Source organism: Girardinichthys multiradiatus, chromosome 5 (genome assembly GCF_021462225.1).
Source record: "Girardinichthys multiradiatus isolate DD_20200921_A chromosome 5, DD_fGirMul_XY1, whole genome shotgun sequence".
Lineage (NCBI taxonomy): Eukaryota > Metazoa > Chordata > Actinopteri > Cyprinodontiformes > Goodeidae > Girardinichthys > Girardinichthys multiradiatus.
This window is the reverse complement of record NC_061798.1, coordinates 966,480-986,062: the sequence shown is the minus strand read 5'-3', so window position 1 is coordinate 986,062 and position 19,583 is coordinate 966,480. Positions and strand designations below refer to the sequence as shown.

Below are 19,583 nucleotides of genomic sequence, written 5' to 3'. Positions count from 1 at the left end.
GCACGGGAGAAAATGCAAAGATCATCTTAGTCCTGTTTTAAAGGAAACCAAAAAATCTACATGATGTATAGGTTAAGAGTAACAGTAAACATCTGGAAACATCTGATGAAAAACATTTTAGCTTATCAAAGTTTTTTTTCAAACGTTTGCTTTTATTTCAAGACCAAATTGTTTATGGTCGTACAGTATGTCCAGTTAACATGACAAGGTAGCTATTATAGTATTGTGTCACTGAAAATTGAACCATAAATGTCAACTGGCATTAAATGTGGATTTTCATGTAGACATCCTGGAAATTACTGGCACAAGACAGCAAATGTTTACAACCTGTGTGACCTTAAGGAGCTACAGATATCCTGAAATCCATTTTTTGCAGTATTTGTAGTGCAGTGGTTGTTTTGTCTTCCAGAGGTTTCCCAATGCATTTCGATGAAAAGTCCATGTTTGCTGGACACAAAATGGAGGCCAAGACATTAAAGGTGAGACTTGGAGCTACAATAACAAAGTGTGTATGATGTTATTCCTGTCTTTATGTCACTTGACTGGCAAAGTTTACTCCTTTTTAACCTTTTATAACTGGTTTCAGTCCATTTGTGTCATTGGTATAAGGTGTAGCTATTAGCCGGGTGCCCCTCATTGCAAAGAGAAGCGTTCTAGCAATCAGACGGTTGTGAGTTTGATTTCAGCTTCCCCCACCATATTAAATTTTGTCCTTGGCCAAGTATCTTAACCCCAACTTACTTATAAAGTTTCATTTCTGTGTATGACTGTGTGAGCATTGCGAGGGCAACTAGATGAATAATAGTGTAAATGCACTTTGAGTTATCAGCATGACTATAAAAGTGCTTAGTTCATTTACCAATAAATCCAATTTGCTAAAAAATAACTCTGAACATCTGTGTCTCCTTTTCTGTCATTCAGGAAGAATTCCGGCTCCATTTTAAAAACATCTCCCGGATTATGGACTGCGTGGGCTGCAGTAAGTGTCGACTCTGGGGAAAGCTGCAGGTCAGTCTCTTATTACTCTGCTTCGCTTATCTGTGAGCCTTCTGACTCCATAGAGTAGTCATTCTAACCAGTGAAGTTACAAATGAAAGTAATGAATACTGAAACTTGGTAAACATAATTACAATTTTAAAGGTTGGCTTAACAGATGAATGTTCCCCTTGTGGTTTAAGTTCAGTTGATGTTGATTGTTGAGTGTTTTAATAAATACCTAAAAGAATGAAAACTGTTGATTTTCATTGTTATTCTGTGGTAGACATGAGATGTCCATAACACCATTCTGTAGTGCAGGGTGGTCCATTAGTGTACTTAGTACAGGACTATCTTGGGTCAAAGATTGATGGTCAATTTTGTGATCATAGCATCAGACCCGCTAGGTCTGAACCTGGACCTGAACAGGGAATTTTCAGAGGAAATTCTTAGTTGGTGGAAGAAGTAGTATTAAGTAGTTATAGGATCTCCTAAATCTGGTCATTATTATATCTGTGGAGGAGACGGAGTACAAGAAGTATCCTTCCTGACCCCTCCTGTTATTTTAGACCCCCTGGCAATGTATTCTAAGTACACAGATGGACAGTGATTTTTCAACTTGATAGTCCAAAAAGGGCCACTCTCTTATCGCGTGAAAGTTCAGTTTAGAATTTTCTATGCAAGTCACCTTTTCAAAAAACGACAGGGCTTGCTCGGACTTTTCGTTGCGTTTGTTTGCCCCAACGTCTTCGCCCAAGCTTACGCAATTGGCGTAGAATACTCTTGTTTGTATCCAAGATAAGGTGTAAAAACACAACAGTGCCTTCTATGGCCACAACATATGGTGATCACAGAATATGGTGTAACACTGGAATGGAACAGCAAATAGGAGTTGTTCCGCAATTTGACGGAGAACGTCGAAGAGCGGGTCCGTCGACGGTGACGTTCGGAGTAGTCACGGAGAATGTGGTATGGAAGCAAATGTGTCCCAATATTCAAATTAAAATGTATTAATAAAATGCTTTTTCATTTTCAAAATGAAGCTGCATTTTTTAAGTCATAAATAAAATTAAAAATAAATTATTCAGACTGCATGTTTTGTTCTCCAAGACTGCTCAATTTGTAAATTAATTAAAATGATAAATAAAATAACGTTTAACATTTCACTTTCAAAAGGTGTCTCAGCAAAAAGTTATTAATTTATTTTGAAATGTCAAATTTGAAAATTAAAATGTATTAACAGAAATGCTTTTTCCTTTTTAAAGTCATAGCTGCATTGTTTGACTCATAAATGAAATTGCTAATAGATAATCCAAACTGCATTTTAATTTTCTTCAAGACTGCTCATTGTGTGACACAACTAAAGAAATAACTAAAAGGGAAATGCTTTTACGTTTTCATACCCGCGCCCTCAAAAAGTGTTCCATAAATCAATTTGACTTCGCAATTCCAAACAGCGCAGGAGAGTGACGTCAGTGGCAACTCTTCTTCTCCTGCCCCAGACTGCACCATTATGCATCTTGTACGTTAGGAGGCGAAGCCTGCACGCAACATGCCGCTCCCTCATACCATCGCACAATCCTTGTGTTTGTGGCTGATTTTGTGAGAAGCATGTGTCTGCAGGCTTGAAGACCGCAGTTTCTGACCTGCAGTTTTAGATCTCTTCCGCGACAGCGCCATCTATTTCCTTGTCCGAGTCAACATGGATGGCGAATGGAAAGTAAGTATTAAATGTGAATCAAATTGCTTATTTAATACTGTCAAACTATTGTTCCATGTGTGTATATATATATATATTTATATATATACATACACACTGCTCAAAAAAATAAAGGGAACACTTAAACAACACAATATAACTCCAGTTAAATCAAACGTCTGTGAAATCAAACTGTCCACTTAGGAAGCAACACTGATTGACAATCAATTTCACCTGCTGTTGTGCAAATGGAATAGACAACAGGGAGAAATCTTTGGTGATTAGCAAGACACACTCAATAAAGGAGTGGTTCTGCAGGTGGGGACCACAGACCACTTCTCAGTACCTATGCTTTCTGGCTGATGATTTGGTCACTTTTGAATGTTGGTGGTGCTTTCACACTCGTGGTAGCATGAGACGGACTCTACAACCCACACAAGTGGCTCAGGTAGTGCAGCTCATCCAGGATGGCACATCAATGCGAGCTGTGGCAAGAAGGTTTGCTGTGTCTGTCAGCGTAGTGTCCAGAGCCTAGAGGCGCTACCAGGAGACAGGCCAGTACACCATGAGACGTGGAGGAGGCCGTAGGAGGGCAACAACCCAGCAGCAGGACCGCTACCTTCGCCTTTGTGCAAGGAGGAACAGGAGGAGCTCTGCCAGAGCCCTGCAAAATGACCTCCAGCAGGCCACAAATGTGCATGTGTCTGCACAAATGGTTAGAAACCATCTCCATGAGGATGGTATGAGGGCCCGACGTCCACAAATGGGGGTTGTGCTCACAGCCCAACACCGTGCAGGACGCTTGGCATTTGCCAGAGAACACCAGGATTGGCAAATTTGCCACTGGCGTCTTGTGCTCTTCACAGATGAAAGCAGGTTCACACTGAGCACATGTGACAGACGTGACAGAGTCTGGAGACCTGCAGGGGGAACCGTGAGTGACCGGTGCAAAGAGGATTGGGTGGTGGACGAAGGTGGAGACCTCAGTGGCCCGATCCCCGGATGCTTAGGCTGGCACTAGGGACGTGGAACGTCACCTCGCTGGGGGGGAAAGGAGCCTGAGCTTGTGCGGGAGGTCGAGAGATATCGACTAGAAATAGTCGGGCTTGCCTCCATGCACAGCGTGGGCTCTGGAACCCATCTCCTTGAGAGGGGTTGGACTCTCTTCTACTCTGGAGTGGTCCATGGGGAGAGGCGGTGGGTTTGCCTGTTGACCCCCAACGCCCACGTGGGAAACGACAGTGACACCTGGAGAGGCGTGATCGGGAGGAATGGCCTCCCCGATCTGAATCCGAGTGGTGTTTTGTTATTGGACTTGTGCTAGTCACGGATTGTCCATAATGAACATAATGTCCAAACATAAGGGTGTCCATCAGTGCACTTGGCACCAGCACACCCTAGGCAGGAGGTTGATGATCGACTTTGTTGTCGTATCATCAGACCTTCGGCCGCATGTTTTGGACACTCGGGTGAAGAGAGGGGCTGAGCTGTCCACTGAGCCCTCGGCCAGGGATGTATTCAACACCCACCTCCGGGAGAGCTTTGACCAGATCCCGGGGGATGTTGGAGACATAGAGTCCGAGTGGACCATGTTCTCTGCATCTATTGTCGATGCTGCTGCCTGTAGCTGCGGCCGTAAGGTCTGCGGTGCCTGTCGCGGCGGCAATCCCAGAACCCGGTGGTGGACACCGGCAGTAAGGGATGCTGTCAAGCTGAAGAAGGAGTCCTATCGGCTGTGGTTGGCTTGTGGGACTCCTGAGGGTGCTGACGGGTACCGTGAGGCCAAGCGTGCTGCGGCCCGGGCTGTGGCAGAGGCAAAAACCCGGGCCTGGGAGGAGTTCGGTGAGGCCATGGAGAAGGACTACCGGTTGGCCTCGAAGCGATTCTGGCAAACCGTCCGGCGCCTCAGGAGGGGGAAGCATTGCTTCGCCAACACTGTTTATAGTGGGGGTGGGAGGCTGCTGACCTCGACTGAGGACATTATCGGGCGGTGGAATGAGTACTTCAAGGATCTCCTCAATCCTGCCATCACGCATTCCCTGGTGGAAACAGAGGCCGGGGACTCGGGGTTGGACTCTTTCATCACCCAGGCTGAAGTTACCGAGGTGGTTAAAAGGCTCCGCGGTGGCAAGGCTTGGGGGTGGATGAGATCCGCCCTGAGTACCTCAAATCTCTGTATGTTGTTGGGCTGTCATGGTTGACACGCCTCTTCAACATTGCGTGGCGGTCGGGGACAGTGCCTCTGGACTGGCAGACTGGGGTGGTGGTCCCACTTCATAAGAACACTGGACCAGCTCTATACCCTCTACAGGGTGCTCGAGGATTCATGGGAGTTTGCCCAACCGGTTCACATGTGTTTTGTGGACCTGGAGAAGGCATTCAACTGTGTCCCTCGTGATGCCCTGTGGGTGGTGCTCCAGGAGTATGGAATCGGGGGCCCTTTATTAGGGGCCATCCGGTCCCTGTACGAGCAGAGCAGGAGTTTGGCCCACATTGCCGGCACTAAGTCGGACCTGTTCCCAGTGCATGTTGGACTCCGGCAGGGCTGCCCTTTGTCACCGGTCCTGTTCATAACTTTTATGGACAGGATTTCTAGATGCAGCCAAGGGCCGGAGGGGTCTGGTTTGGGGACCAGTGGATTTCGTCTCTTCTTTTTGCAGCTGACGTGGTCCTGCTGGCCCCCTCTAGCCAAGACCTACAGCATGCGCTGTGGCGGTTCGCAGCGAGTGTGAAGCGGCTGGAATGAAGATCAGCTCGTCCGAGTCCGAGGCCATGGTACTCGACCGGAAAAGGATGGCTTGTCCTCTTCAGGTTGGAGGGGAGTTCCTGCCTCAAGTGGAAGAGTTTAAGTATCTCGGGGTCTTGTTCACGGGTGATGGAAGAATGGAGCGGGACATCGACAGACGGATTGATGCAGCTGCCGCAGTAATGGGGGCACTGTGCTGGTCCGTTGTGGTGAAGAGAGAGCTGAGCCGAAAAGCAAAGCTCTCAATTTACCGGTTGGTCTACGTTCCTACCCTCATGAACTTTGGGTCATGACCGAAAGAACAAGATCCCGGATACAAGCGGCTGAAATGAGCTTCGTCCGTAGGGTGGCCGGGCACTCCCTTAGAGATAGGGTGAGGAGTTCGGCCATCCGGGAGGGGCTCGGAGTATAGCCGCTGCTCCTCCACATCGAGAGGAGCCAGTTGAGGTGGCTCGGGCATCTTTACCGGATGCCTCCTGGACCTCCTCGGGAGGTGTTCCAGGCACGTCCCACCGGGAGGAGGCCCAGGGGATGGCCCAGGACACGCTGGAGGGACTATGTCTCTCGGCTGGCCTGGGAACGCCTTACGCTCCACCCGGAGGAGCTGGGGGAGGTGTCTGGGGAAAGGGACGTCTGGGCGTCTCTGCTGAGTCTTCTGCCCCCGAGACCCGGTCCCGGATAAAGCGGAAGGCGACGAGCGATTTGCTGAATAAAGCCAACCTTCTGGATGATATTTAAGGAAACATTACTAAGGAAATGTTGAAATAATATTTAAGGAAATATTATTTTGAATAAGAACCAAACCTTTCTGGATAAATAAGTCTTAATGGCGTTTAATTAGCTATTATGAGTACGAGTACGAGATCTAGGATGTGTTATTTGAGTGTTATTTTTTTTGATCAGTGTATATATATATATATATATATATACACTCACCGCCCACTTTATTAGGTGCCTTAGTACCAATTGAGCATCGTGTCAACGGCACAGCCTACCCGAGTATTGTTTTTTTTTTTTTTTTTTATTGTGTCCTGTCCGGAGGATCACAGCTAATGCTTTAAAGCTCTGCTTGATATTTATAAAAGAAACTTATATAAACTTCTTTGGGAATATTTCAATTGTTACGGACACGGAGACTGAAATGAAAAGGAAAAAAGAAACACTGAAAAAAAGAAAAAAGAGAGATGGGGCAAAAGGGAAGAAGGGGAGGAAAGGGTGGAGGAAAGAAAGAAGGATGAAGAGAATAAAAGATTACACCCTGCTTGCTTACACACCTGCAGCTGCATACCCTCATGCATACAAACAACAATGGACGTCATACACTCACTCACACTCCCCATGCATTACTCTATACTCCCAGGTCCAGGCGCCGGTACCCCCTAGGGGCAACCAGCATCCGGACCCAGGAGGTGGTCCCCTTCCCTCCTGGGGCAGAGACAGGCAGACAGCGCCGGCACCGCCAGGACCCGGGTGACCCCGCCAACTCCACCCCCAAAGCCAGGGGCCGAGATTCAAGGGAACCCAAGCGATCCCGAGAGAGCCGAAACGCCAGCACCAGAAAATCCCCAAGACCCGACCCCCAACCCCAGACCCGACTAGAGGGCCCACTCCCTCTGCCGGCCTCCGACCACAGATAGGAAATAGCAAACGGGGGTGTGAAAAGACCCCAAGCCTGCCTCCGCCAGCTCAAATGTGGTGTTGATGCGTGTTGTTGTAGTGTGCATTTAAAAAGACAAAATGGTGGGGAAGAGGAATGCCATTGGGTGCGCCCACCCCCAAGGCCCTACATGTGAATGTCATGAAAATCTTATAAGTGAGAGTATCTAAGTTGTACAATAAAATTGGGGGACCGCAGAGATGGAAAACCCTTGCGGCACTCCAATGGCGCACCCGCACCCCAAGGCCCTCCATGAGTGGTAATGTGATGGGAATAAGTCTGATAGATGAGTCATGAAAGACTTTCCATTTTTTAGAGTGATATTCTTCCAAATATTGAAAGATGTCTTTGTAACCATGTATTTAAAATAGTTTTATTTTTAATAAAATATTGTCTAAGTTTGCAGTGGATCTAAAAATTACATCTTAGGAAACAGTGATCCTTAGATATTTGACCTCAATTTTTAGAGGTATTCCATGAATAGATGTTAGAGGCTGATCACGTAGAGCCATAAGTTCACATTTGTCTAAATTTAGATGAAGCCCGGAAGCCTTTGAGAACAGGGAAATAGCATTTAAAGCTTTTGGTATTTGTTCCTGGTTTTTGAGGAATAAGGTGGTGTCATCAGCAAGCTGACTTATAACTAGGTTTCCCACAATATTTACAGGTCCTTCTCAAAATATTAGCATATTGTGATAAAGTTAATTATTTTCCATAATGTCATGATGAAAATTTAACATTCACATATTTTAGATTCATTGCACACTAACTGAAATATTTCAGGTCTTTTATTGTCTTAATACGGATGATTTTGGCATACAGCTCATGAAAACCCAAAATTCCTATCTCACAAAATTAGCATATCATTAAAAGGGTCTCTAAACGAGCTATGAACCTAATCATCTGAATCAACGAGTTAACTCTAAACACCTGCAAAAGATTCCTGAGGCCTTTAAAACTCCCAGCCTGGTTCATCACTCAAAACCCCAGTAAGACTGCCGACCTGACTGCTGTCCAGAAGGCCACTATTGACACCCTCAAGCAAGAGGGTAAGACACAGAAAGAAATTTCTGAACGAATAGGCTGTTCCCAGAGTGCTGTATCAAGGCACCTCAGTGGGAAGTCTGTGGGAAGGAAAAAGTGTGGCAGAAAACGCTGCACAACGAGAAGAGGTGACCGGACCCTGAGGAAGATTGTGGAGAAGGGCCGATTCCAGACCTTAGGGGACCTGCGGAAGCAGTGGACTGAGTCTGGAGTAGAAACATCCAGAGCCACCGTGCACAGGCGTGTGCAGGAAATGGGCTACAGGTGCCGCATTCCCCAGGTCAAGCCACTTTTGAACCAGAAACAGCGGCAGAAGCGCCTGACCTGGGCTACAGAGAAGCAGCACTGGACTGTTGCTCAGTGGTCCAAAGTACTTTTTTCGGATGAAAGCAAATTCTGCATGTCATTTGGGAATTAAGGTGCCAGAGTCTGGAGGAAGACTGGGGAGAAGGAAATGCCAAAATGCCAGAAGTCCAGTGTCAAGTACCCACAGTCAGTGATGGTCTGGGGTGCCGTGTCAGCTGCTGGTGTTGGTCCACTGTGTTTTATCAAGGGCAGGGTCAATGCAGCTAGCTATCAGGAGATTTTGGAGCACTTCATGCTTCCATCTGCTGAAAAGCTTTATGGAAATGAAGATTTCATTTTTCAGCACGACCTGGCACCTGCTCACAGTGCCAAAACCACTGGTAAATGGTTTACTGACCATGGTATCACTGTGCTCAATTGGCCTGCCAACTCTCCTGACCTGAACCCCATAGAGAATCTGTGGGATATTGTGAAGAGAACGTTGAGAGACTCAAGACCCAACACTCTGGATGAGCTAAAGGCAGCTATCGAAGCATCCTGGGCCTCCATAAGACCTCAGCAGTGCCACAGGCTGATTGCCTCCATGCCACGCCGCATTGAAGCAGTCATTTCTGCAAAAGGATTCCCGACCAAGTATTGAGTGCATAACTGTACATGATTATTTGAAGGTTGACGTTTTTTGTATTAAAAACACTTTTCTTTTATTGGTCGGATGAAATATGCTAATTTTGTGAGATAGGAATTTTGGGTTTTCATGAGCTGTATGCCAAAATCATCCATATTAAGACAATAAAAGACCTGAAATATTTCAGTTAGTGTGCAATGAATCTAAAATATATGAATGTTAAATTTTCATCATGACATTATGGAAAATAATGAACTTTATCACAATATGCTAATATTTTGAGAAGGACCTGTATATGTATGCATGTATATGTTATTTTTTATTTTTTTGTTTGTTTGTTGTTTTGTTTTTTTGCCGTGGGGTTGCGCCACGATTTTACATGTAGCGCAACCCTGCACAGTTAAGTCAAAGTGCCTTGAGAGGACATGCGTTGTGAATTGGCACTATATACATAAAACTCAATTGAACTGAAGTCTAGTTTTTACCATTTAAGAAAAGTAGCAAAGGTGAAATCTATTCTTTCAAGGCAACAGTTTGAAACAGTAATCCATACCTTCATTTCATCGCGGTTAGATTACTGTAATTCACTAATTCGGATTCAGCCAGTCCTCACTTAAATGCCTGCAGCTAGTTCAAAACGCTGCTGCACACCTTTTAACAGGAACACATAAAATTACCCCTGTTCTGGCTTCCCTCTACTGGCTGCCTGTGTATTTTAGAGTCCACTTTAAAGTCCTTCTGTTTGTTTTTGAGATTTTACTAACTCTAATCTCGCCTTATTTAACCAAGCTTCTCCACCACTAAACTCCTTCTCAAAAATCTAGGTCCGCTGGTCATTCTCAGTTCCAAGCAGAGGCTTAGAGGGGAAGGGGTCCTCTCTGTTGGGGACCCTAGGTTATGGAATGCTTTACCTTTGCACATTCGACAGGCCCCTTCAATGTCCATTTTTAAAACTCATCTAAAAACTTATTACTCATTGGCCTTCAACCCAACTGAAACTTGATTTTAGGTATTGATTTTTATCAGTTTTATTGTTTGGTTTTTACTATGTTTGGTATTATTTTGTGTTATTTAGTTATTTGTTTAAGTTATTTACATTGTTTTGTGTTTAGCTTTGTTATTTTATTTGATGTTTTTTCTTATGTAATTCTTTCCCAATATTCAGCATTCACCACTGCTTTTTAAATAAAGTTAATGATGATGATTGTGGAGCTGTTGAATTTGACATGGTCACATGGTGTACTGGGACAACACCTAAGTGGTAGCCTGGTGTGGTCGTCCCAGTTTTTAGTTAAGTGGACTGTAATGTGTTCCACCCATTGAGGGATCATACACTACTCACAAAACCTTTCAGGTGAAATGTATAGAAAACAGAAAAGGTTCACGCTACAGTTATATCATAAAAGTACAAGTAAGGCATTTAGGTAGAAGCATGCAGTAGTGTTGTCCTCATTATAAACAATTCATGGAAACAAAAGCCAAAAAGAGTGGTGGGTATACCACAACAAAAAATGGTTATGTCTTAATATTGTGTCATGTGCCCTTGAGCATCAACTACAGCTTGAGAACAACATCTCATGCTGTTCACAAGTTGACTTATTGCCTGCTGAGGCATGGCCTCCTACTCTTCTTGAAGCGTGGTCTTCAGGTCATTGAGGTTCTCGGGTACAAAGGCTTTAGGGTTTCTATAGGGTTCAGGTCTGAAAGTGCAGGCCACTGCATTCAAGGTACCTCGGTTTCCTGCAGATTTTCCCCGATGATGCAACCTCGAAGAACTGCATCCTTGAATTTTACGTAAAGCCGAATATCCCTAACATTTTGTGAGTAGTGTACTTCTCAGCCACTCTGGTAAAGCTTAGGATGTTGTAAAGGTGCCTCCGACCTCAAATTCAGAAGGAGCGATTGGGCTTTGTTCTGTTCTCAAGTGTGTCGGATGCATTAACACATCCTTTACGCAAAAACGCATTCAGTGTAAATTGCTGCATGCCGCATACGGAACGTAGTCAGTGTGAACTCGGGTTAGATGTCTAATATTTAGGGGAAGGTCAGAGTAGAGCTACTACTCCTTGACATCGAAATGAGTGATTATGAGGTGGTTTGGGGATTGATCAGGATTTCTTTTATGGCTCCAGTAATATCACTGAGGAAAAGGATACTGGGCTTGCCCTCCAGGACCTGATGCCTCCATTACCTGACTTTGGAAAAGAGTAGATGGATGTGTAAATAAATGAAAAAGGTTAAACTGTTGGTTATTGCATCCTTTCTAAGATATAGCCTTACACAAAACAGAAACCATAATAGTTGTGACATTTAAGGAAATAGCTGGGAATGGAGAAAAGTGTAAACTTTACTTGGCTACATACTATTCAGAATGCAATTTCATCGTGCCACTTTCCACAACACAGCCATTCTGTCCCTTTGACCAAAATGGGTCATAGCAGTGTAAAAGAAAGTGGTTTCTAAGTGGAGGCTATTAGTAAACTAGAATGAAGGTTAAGCAGTAGTAAGCAGCATGACAATTTCACTGGTAAATTTGGCAATTAAAACATAACAAAAATTATAATGTATTACACTTTACAGTGTGGTAATTTTTAGGAAAGTGTTGGCTGACAGTACATCAGAGCTTTTGCGTTCTTCTCCGGATCAAGTGAGACAAGCTTAGAGACCTTCAACATAATTTCTGTATCAAAATATGACTGTGTAGAAAGCTTTCCTAGTCCACCAAGTTAAGCTGTTTTGTGTTGTATGCAGACCCAGGGTCTTGGCACAGCTCTGAAGATCCTCTTCTCTGAAAAGGAGATCCAGAACTTGCCAGAACACAGTCCCTCAAAGGGCTTCCAGCTCAGTCGGCAGGAAATTGTGGCTTTAATGAACGCCTTTGGTAGGTACGTATGTTCCTATAGTAAGCATTGCTCTACAGGTAGCAGTCATGTTACTGGTATCAGCAGGACCAATTCCATGTTATTACGCAGTTAATTTCCTGAATGACCAACTTTAAGTTCAGTGGACAATAATTACTTGAGACTGCAAACAAAGCGTACCCCAGCACTCCTAGTGTAATTTTTCTCTGCTGTTACAGGTTATCCACCAGTATATATCAGCTGCATAACTTCCGCCTGATGTTGAAGGATAAGAAGGAGCTTCGGCCCAGATGAGCGCAGGGTGTTGGCAGTCCCATCAGCAATGTTTTCCCAACATCCAAGCATCTTGTTTTCATCCTCTTAAATCTTGACTTTAAACTTACCCTGCTGTCATGCTTTTCAGGAATTTCTCCCCCAATGTTTCTGATTAATTTCTAAACTTTGCACCAGTTAAATTTGTTGTGGCTTTCAATGCAAGGCAGGACGACTCTCCCGTTCATGCAGAATTCTGAGGATGGCACAGACAGAAGCAACAGGGAACAAGATGGACACCTCATTTAAAGTGATTGCCCCAAAGACCCCATCATTCTTCTAATTGCACAGCATGTTTGTGTTTCTCCTCAAATAAATCAGCCTATGGTCACTGCTGTAAGGAAACTGAAAAACTCAATCATCATAAAAATTGCAACTGTCTGACTTCTACTGAAATTTGAGGCCTGATTAAATTGGCTTCAACAAAGTTTTATGCTTGTACAGTAGCGCATATATATGATACAGCTTGACAACAGTTCTTTACTGGATGTAGTTGGAGGCTGGCTTAGTTTCCATTGTATCCGTTTCTGTCGCAGCCCTGATGTTTGGTGCGTGTCGAGACCAGATAGCTTCCTGCTACTTGACTTTCTCCTTGAGCTACAGCTGCTGAATTTAACAATTAGAATGAGGTAGGGTTAATAATACAGTTATTCAGTTAATATCAAACACACTCATTGATGAATTCAAGTAGTTCATTCCCATTAACGACAGACAAATCATATATGCTAATGCAAATTGTATCATACAGATCAGATAATAAGGATGTGGGGGTTTTTTCCCCAATTTGAAACTTCTATTGGAGTCTGTGATAGCTACTTTGGCTTCACACACTGCAGACCGCGAGATTGTTACAGTGGGCAGTAACAGCCCTTGTGACTGGCTGACTCCATCACATGATGATGTAAACTTTCTGAACAATTTTAATAATTTGACTTCTAGAAAATGCCAAATTTATTTTCATTTATAATGAGCTAAACTTTGAGAAGAACTGGTGTGTACATTGGCTAAAGTAAACTGAGTTTAGGTAAATGTAAGACAAGCTCAGATAAGCTGGCTTAGGAAAGCAGTTATTTTACAGATAACATAGGACAGACATGACAGGAGCAAACAGTAAGGGAAGCGGGATGCTTGTCAAGATTAGGATCTTTTTCCACTAAGTAAGACTGAGAGGAGGGGAGGCTGTTTGTGTAATAGTCAGTTTTTGTTGACTATTCCTAAATCTGCCCATGTTGAATGGGGAAAGAGAAATACAAGGATGGATATTTACATTTGGTATAATTTGTTTAGTAAAAAAACACAATGCATTCCAATATAATATTTTAAAGCTTGACTGATGTGAAAGCAACTTTAAACAAGCAAACCACATAATGTGTTCGGGTCAAGGGATAACAGGAAAACTGCTTTTAGATCTGTCAAGAGTTGAGTCAGTTAAAGGAAAGAAAAACTGTTTGATTTTGTAAATCATCGCAAGGCAGAGAGTGAAAGGACAGATTTCTCCCTTTCTGTCTTCCAATAGGATAAAGGTCAAGGTCTTTAATAGCAAACTGTGAAAATGTGGTGCCTGGACATTGTGTAATAAAAAACATTTAACATTCTGGCTTATGAGATCTCTTTATTGTTACAGGGCCTATTAAGCCAGGAGAAAAATAACTAACCAGACAATTGTGGTGATGGTGGTAGAGGTTCGTCCTGTAACTGGCGGGTTGCCACTCTAAATTATAATTTGTTTTTTCATATGTGTAACGTGTCCTGTCCGGCAGAGTAGCACTTTGAATTGTCTGAGTGCCAAGAAGAAGACCAACAGATTTACTTTCACAAGTGGAGCATTACTGCTAATGCTATAATGCTCCGCTTCCTATATATAAAAAAAACTTTATGAGAAACTGTTTTGGTTTCAGTTCCAATGGACACGGAAACAAAAAGAAAAAAGCAAGAAAGAGAGAGAGGTCAGGCAAAAACGAAAAAGGGAGAGGAGGAGACAAGAATAGAAAGAAGGATGAAGAGAATACAGGATACTAGAAGACTGCGTCTACACCTACAGAAACGTACCCTCACCGAGCCCTTAATTAGGTACAACTGCCCATTAATACAAATTTCTAATCAGCCAATCACATGGCAGCAATTCAATGCATTTAGGCATGTAGACATGGTCAAGACGATCTGCTGCAGTTCAAACCAAGCATCAGAATGGGGAAAAAAGGTGATTTAAGTTACTTTGAACATGGCATGGTTGTTGGTGCCAGACTGGCTGGTCTGAATATTTCAGAAACTGCTGATCTACTGGGATTTTCACGCACTACCATCTCTAGGGTTTACAGAGAATGGTCCAAAAAAGAGAAAATGTCCAGTGAGTGGCAGTTCTGTGGGCGCAAAGGCCTTGTTGATGCCAGAGGTCAGAGGAGAATAGCCAGACTGGTTCAAGCTGATAGAAAGACAACAGTAACTCAAATAACTATTTGTTACAACCAAGGCATGCAGAAGAGAATTTCTAAATGCACAACACGTCTAACCTTGAGGCTACAGCAGCAGAAGACCACACCGGGTTCCACTGCTGTCAGCTAAGAACAGGAAACTGAGACTACAATTCGCACAGACTCACCAAAATTGGACAATAAAAGATTGGAAAAACATTGCCTGGTCTGATGTGTCTCGACTTCTGCTGCGACATTCGGATGGTAGGGTCAGAATTTGGCGCCAACATGAAAGCATGGATCCATCCTGCCTTGTATCAAAGGTTTAGGCCGGTGGTGGTGGTCTAATGGTGTGGGGGATATTTTCTTGGCATACTTTGGGCCCCTTAGTACCAATTGAGCATCGTGTCAACGCCACAGCCTACCTGACTATTGTTGCTGACCATGTCCATCCCTTTATGACCACAGTGTACCCATCTTCTGATGGTTACTTCCAGCAGGATAGCGCGCCATGTCATAAAGCTCGAATCATCTCAGAACGGTTTTCTTGAACATGACAATGAGTTCACTGGACTCAAATGGCCTCCAGTCACCAGATCTCAATCCAATAGAGCACCTTTGGGATGTGGTGGAACGGGAGATTCGCATCATGGATGTGCAGCTGACAAATCTGCAGCATCTGTGTGATGTTATCATGTCAATATGGACCAAAATCTCAGGAATGTTTCCAGTACCTTGTTGAATCTATGCCACGAAGGAGTAAAGCAGTTCTGAAGGCAAAAGGCAAGGTGCACCTAATAACGTGGCCAGTGAGTGTATACAAGAACAGCAATGTTACCGAAAAGTGCATGGTACTAATGAATGCACGATGAATTTGATGGTAACTGCGGCTCAATTTACAGGTCCTTCTCAAAATATTAGCATATTGTGATAAAGTTCATTATTTTCCATAATGTCATGATGAAAATTTAACATTCATATATTTTAGATTCATTGCACACTAACTGAAATATTTCAGGTCTTTTATTGTCTTAATACGGATGATTTTGGCATACAGCTCCTGAAAACCCAAAATTCCTATCTCACAACATTAGCATATTTCATCCGACCAATAAAAGACAAGTGTTTTTAATACAAAAAACGTCGACCTTCAAATAATCATGTACAGTTATGCACTCAATACTTGGTCGGGAATCCTTTGGCAGAAATTACTGCTTCAATGCGGCATGGCATGGAGACAATCAGCCTGTGGCACTGCTGAGGTCTTATGGAGGCCCAGGATGCTTCGATAGCGGCCTTTAGCTCATCCAGAGTGTTGGGTCTTGAGTCTCTCAACGTTCTCTTCACAATATCCCACAGATTATATATGGGGTTCAGGTCAGGAGAGTTGGCAGGCCAATTGAGCACAGTGTTACCATGGTCAGTAAACCATTTACCAGTGGTTTTGGAACTGTGAGCAGGTGCCAGGTCGTGCTGAAAAATTAAATCTTCATCTCCATAAAGCTTTTCAGCAGATGGAAGCATGAAGTGCTCCAAAATCTCCTGATAGCTAGCTGTATTGACCCTGCCCTTGATAAAACACAGTGGACCAACACCAGCAGCTGAAACGGCACCCCAGACCATCACTGACTGTGGGTACTTGACACTGGACTTCTGGCATTTTGGCATTTCCTTCTCCCCAGTCTTCCTCCAGACTCTGGCACCTTGATTTCCGAATGACATGCAGAATTTGCTTTCATCCAAAAAAAGTACTTTGGACCACTGAGCAACAGTCCAGTGGTGCTTCTCTGTAGCCCAGGTAAGGCGCTTCTGCCGTGGTTTCTGGTTCAAACAGACTTCCCACTGAGGTGCCTTGATACAGCACTCTGGGAACAGCCTATTCGTTCAGAAATTTCTTTCTGTGTCTTACCCTCTTGCTTGAGGGTGTCAATAGTGGCCTTCTGGACAGCAGTCAGGTCGGCAGTCTTACCCATGATTGGGGTTTTGAGTGATGAACCAGGCTGGGAGTTTTAAAGGCCTCAGGAATCTTTTGCAGGTGTTTAGAGTTAACTCGTTGATTCAGATGATTAGGTTCATAGCCCGTTTAGAGACCCTTTTAATGATATGCTAATTTTGTGAGATAGGAATTTTGGGTTTTCATGAGCTGTATGCCAAAATCATCCGTATTAAGACAATAAAAGACCTGAAATAGTTCAGTTAGTTTGCAATGAATCTAAAATATATGAATGTTAAATTTTCATCATTACATTATGGAAAATAATGAACTTTATCACAATATGCTAATATTTTGAGAAGGACCTGTAAGTGTCAGAGCGCTTGTTTATATAAGGTTTCTCCATAGAAAAATACCAGAGCCGTCCCAGGACCACACCCCATTATTTGCTTTTATTTCAGCTTTTAACTTTATGTTCTCTCTCTTTTCTCTTCCTCGAAGCTACAAATGGCCTGACTCTGTGTCTGCCTGTGACACCTTTCTGGAGAGGGGCATCGTCCAAGCTTCTGCTGGCAACAACTTAATGCTCATCTTCCACTGATAAAACACTTGGCCCTGTCTTTCAGTGTTTAACCCTGTCTCTCTCCTACTGACTGAGGTTTTACTGTAACTAACTCTATGTGCTCTCTTTCAGACTCTAACCTTGAAAACTGGCTTAGAGTTTATCTGTTCTTTCTTCCTATATGAAACGACTGAACGAGCTACATCCATTAACATTTATTTTTCCTTCCCATAGAAAGTACTCCTGGATCAGTGCTTCTGTGTTCTGCTTCTGTGTTCTTTTTCCTTCTCTGCTCTGTTCTCTCAAACCCCCAGTTGGTCGTGGCAGATGGCCGCTCACACTGAGCCTGGTTCTGCTGGAAGTTTCTTCCTGTTAAAAGGGAGTTTTTCCTCTCCACTGTCGCTACATGCATGCTCAGTATGAGGGATTGCTGGAAAGTAAACGCCAGTGACTGTCCACTGTCACTACATCGTCATCCAGGAGGAGTGACTGCTACAATTCTCTGACTCGATGCAATCTGCTGGGTTTCCTTAGAAAAACTTTTTATCCAATTTGAATAAATAACTGAATCTGACTGCAGTGTTCAATGGTTAGTTATTGGAATGCATGTGCCTGACTTGAAATCTATATGATTTGATTAATTTGACTTAGCCCATTTTAAAGTTACCCGCCTTTCACACAATGCAACAGGAAACACTCTCCAATTATTTTTACCTCTGCCTTCCTCCCTCCCTGTTGGATGGAGTAAGGGGGAGTCAGGTTTAGCCTAAATTGTCTCAGTTATGGTTGAGGTGCAAAAACACCCTCCATTTCTGCTACCTGTGCGACCCCTTCTCTTTTCCAATGGTTATAATCAGTCTGACAGAGAGAGGTATCCCAATCCTTGTGGTTTTTAGTATAACAATGGCCACCAGTGGGCTCTACATGGACACACTTTATCAGGGTATTATTTTACTTAGTACCCCTACACATAGCCCATTCTAAAATGGCCAAACTCTAACACTCAGTAGTTTGATCTAACCTCACCAACAACCCTATACCATTCCAAACCCTTTGTGAAATGCCTTGAGACGACATGTGTTGTGAATTGGTGCTATATAAATAAATTGAACTGAAGTTGCCACCTATTGCAGGGCGTGGACGTGTCTGGTTACAGGGATTAGATACATTGACTAAAGGCATGACACTGGCCTCGGTGACTTTAGAGCAATTTTAGGACGATCTGTGTGTCCCTCAGTTCCTAGAGAAATAGAACAGAATGCTGATTGCAGTAAGGACCCTGATGACACACCCCTGACACGTGTAATGACAGCCCTAGGGAAGGCCATAAGAAATCACTATCCGCCCACCGCCCCCGTCAATTGGGACCCTAATCAGCATCCTAAAGAGTACATTAGTGGTGCAGTGGACACGTGGATGAGACACAGAGGAGTTAATCCCAAGGGTGACGGGACAGGAATGGGAGAGCTGTTTAGAGAAGCCATATTAAAAGGAGTTGCTTTTGAGGTGTGTCAAAAAGTGGGAAAAACATTTAATTTACCATTCACATACAGCTCAGGAGGCAGAGAAAAAGAAAAAAGAGGAAAAGGAGCAGCTACAGAACCAGCTCCTTAAATTGCAGCTGCAAGAGGCCAAAGAGAAATTAAGTAAGAGAAAAAGTGATTAAACTGAAAATATGTTAGCTGCAGCTCAACCTGTTCCTCCGGCTGCGTCTGCACTTCCTGCTGCACACACCCTTATGTTCATGCCACCACCTGTGACTGATCAGTGGCAAGGAGGGGGGTTGCCCCCCCCACTCCACCCTATCCATTTTATATTTACAGGTACAGTGGCCCCGGTTGTGGATGCGGATGGCATGTTGGTGGTCAGTGTGGTCATGGTGAATGGCGCGGAGCACCCAGAGGAAGGGGTGGAGCCAGCAGGGCACTGGGAGATGTGTGATACAAATGTGGTCGGTCTGGACAATGGGCATGCGCCTGCCCCAACTGGGGGTCACAGACAGAATCAGGACTGATAACAGTGGAAGCAAGAAGGTTGGAAGGACCCCAATCAGCACAGAGAGCAGAAGTTATGGCAGCAAGGCCAGTACACCAGGAGACGTGGAGGAGGCCGTAGGAGGGCAACAACCCAGCAGCAGGACCGCTACCTCCACCTTTGTGGAAGGAGGAACATGAGGAGCTCTGCCAGAGCCCTGCAAAATGACCTCCAGCAGGCCACATATGTGCATGTGTCTGCACAAACGGTTAGAAACCGACTCCATGAGGATGGTATGAGGGCCCGACATCCACAAATGGGGGTTGTGCTCACAGCCTAACACCGTGCAGGACGCTTGGCATTTGCCAGAGAACACCAGGATTGGCAAATTCACCACTGGTGCCCTGTGCTCTTCACAGATGAAAGCAGGTTCACAATGAGCACATGTGACAGACGTGACAGAGTCTGGAGACACTGT

At 44.1% G+C, this 19,583-nt stretch overlaps 1 protein-coding gene across 4 annotated transcripts in view; it reads left to right on the top strand.

The window, feature by feature from the left end:
• Positions 1 to 13,820, top strand: part of ero1b (endoplasmic reticulum oxidoreductase 1 beta) — a 62,048-nt gene extending 48,228 nt beyond the window's left edge. For 3 of the 4 annotated variants that reach the window (XM_047366922.1, XM_047366920.1, XM_047366923.1), the window contains 4 exons: positions 410 to 479; positions 922 to 1,008; positions 11,804 to 11,937; positions 12,132 to 13,820. In XM_047366922.1, the coding sequence (XP_047222878.1) occupies positions 410 to 479; positions 922 to 1,008; positions 11,804 to 11,937; positions 12,132 to 12,207 (367 nt within the window). In that variant the 3' untranslated portion in view covers positions 12,208 to 13,820. The remainder of the gene's footprint in view (positions 1 to 409; positions 480 to 921; positions 1,009 to 11,803; positions 11,938 to 12,131) is intronic. The other variant, XM_047366921.1, reaches the window with a different exon arrangement.
• The last annotated feature ends 5,763 nt before the right edge of the window (positions 13,821 to 19,583 follow it).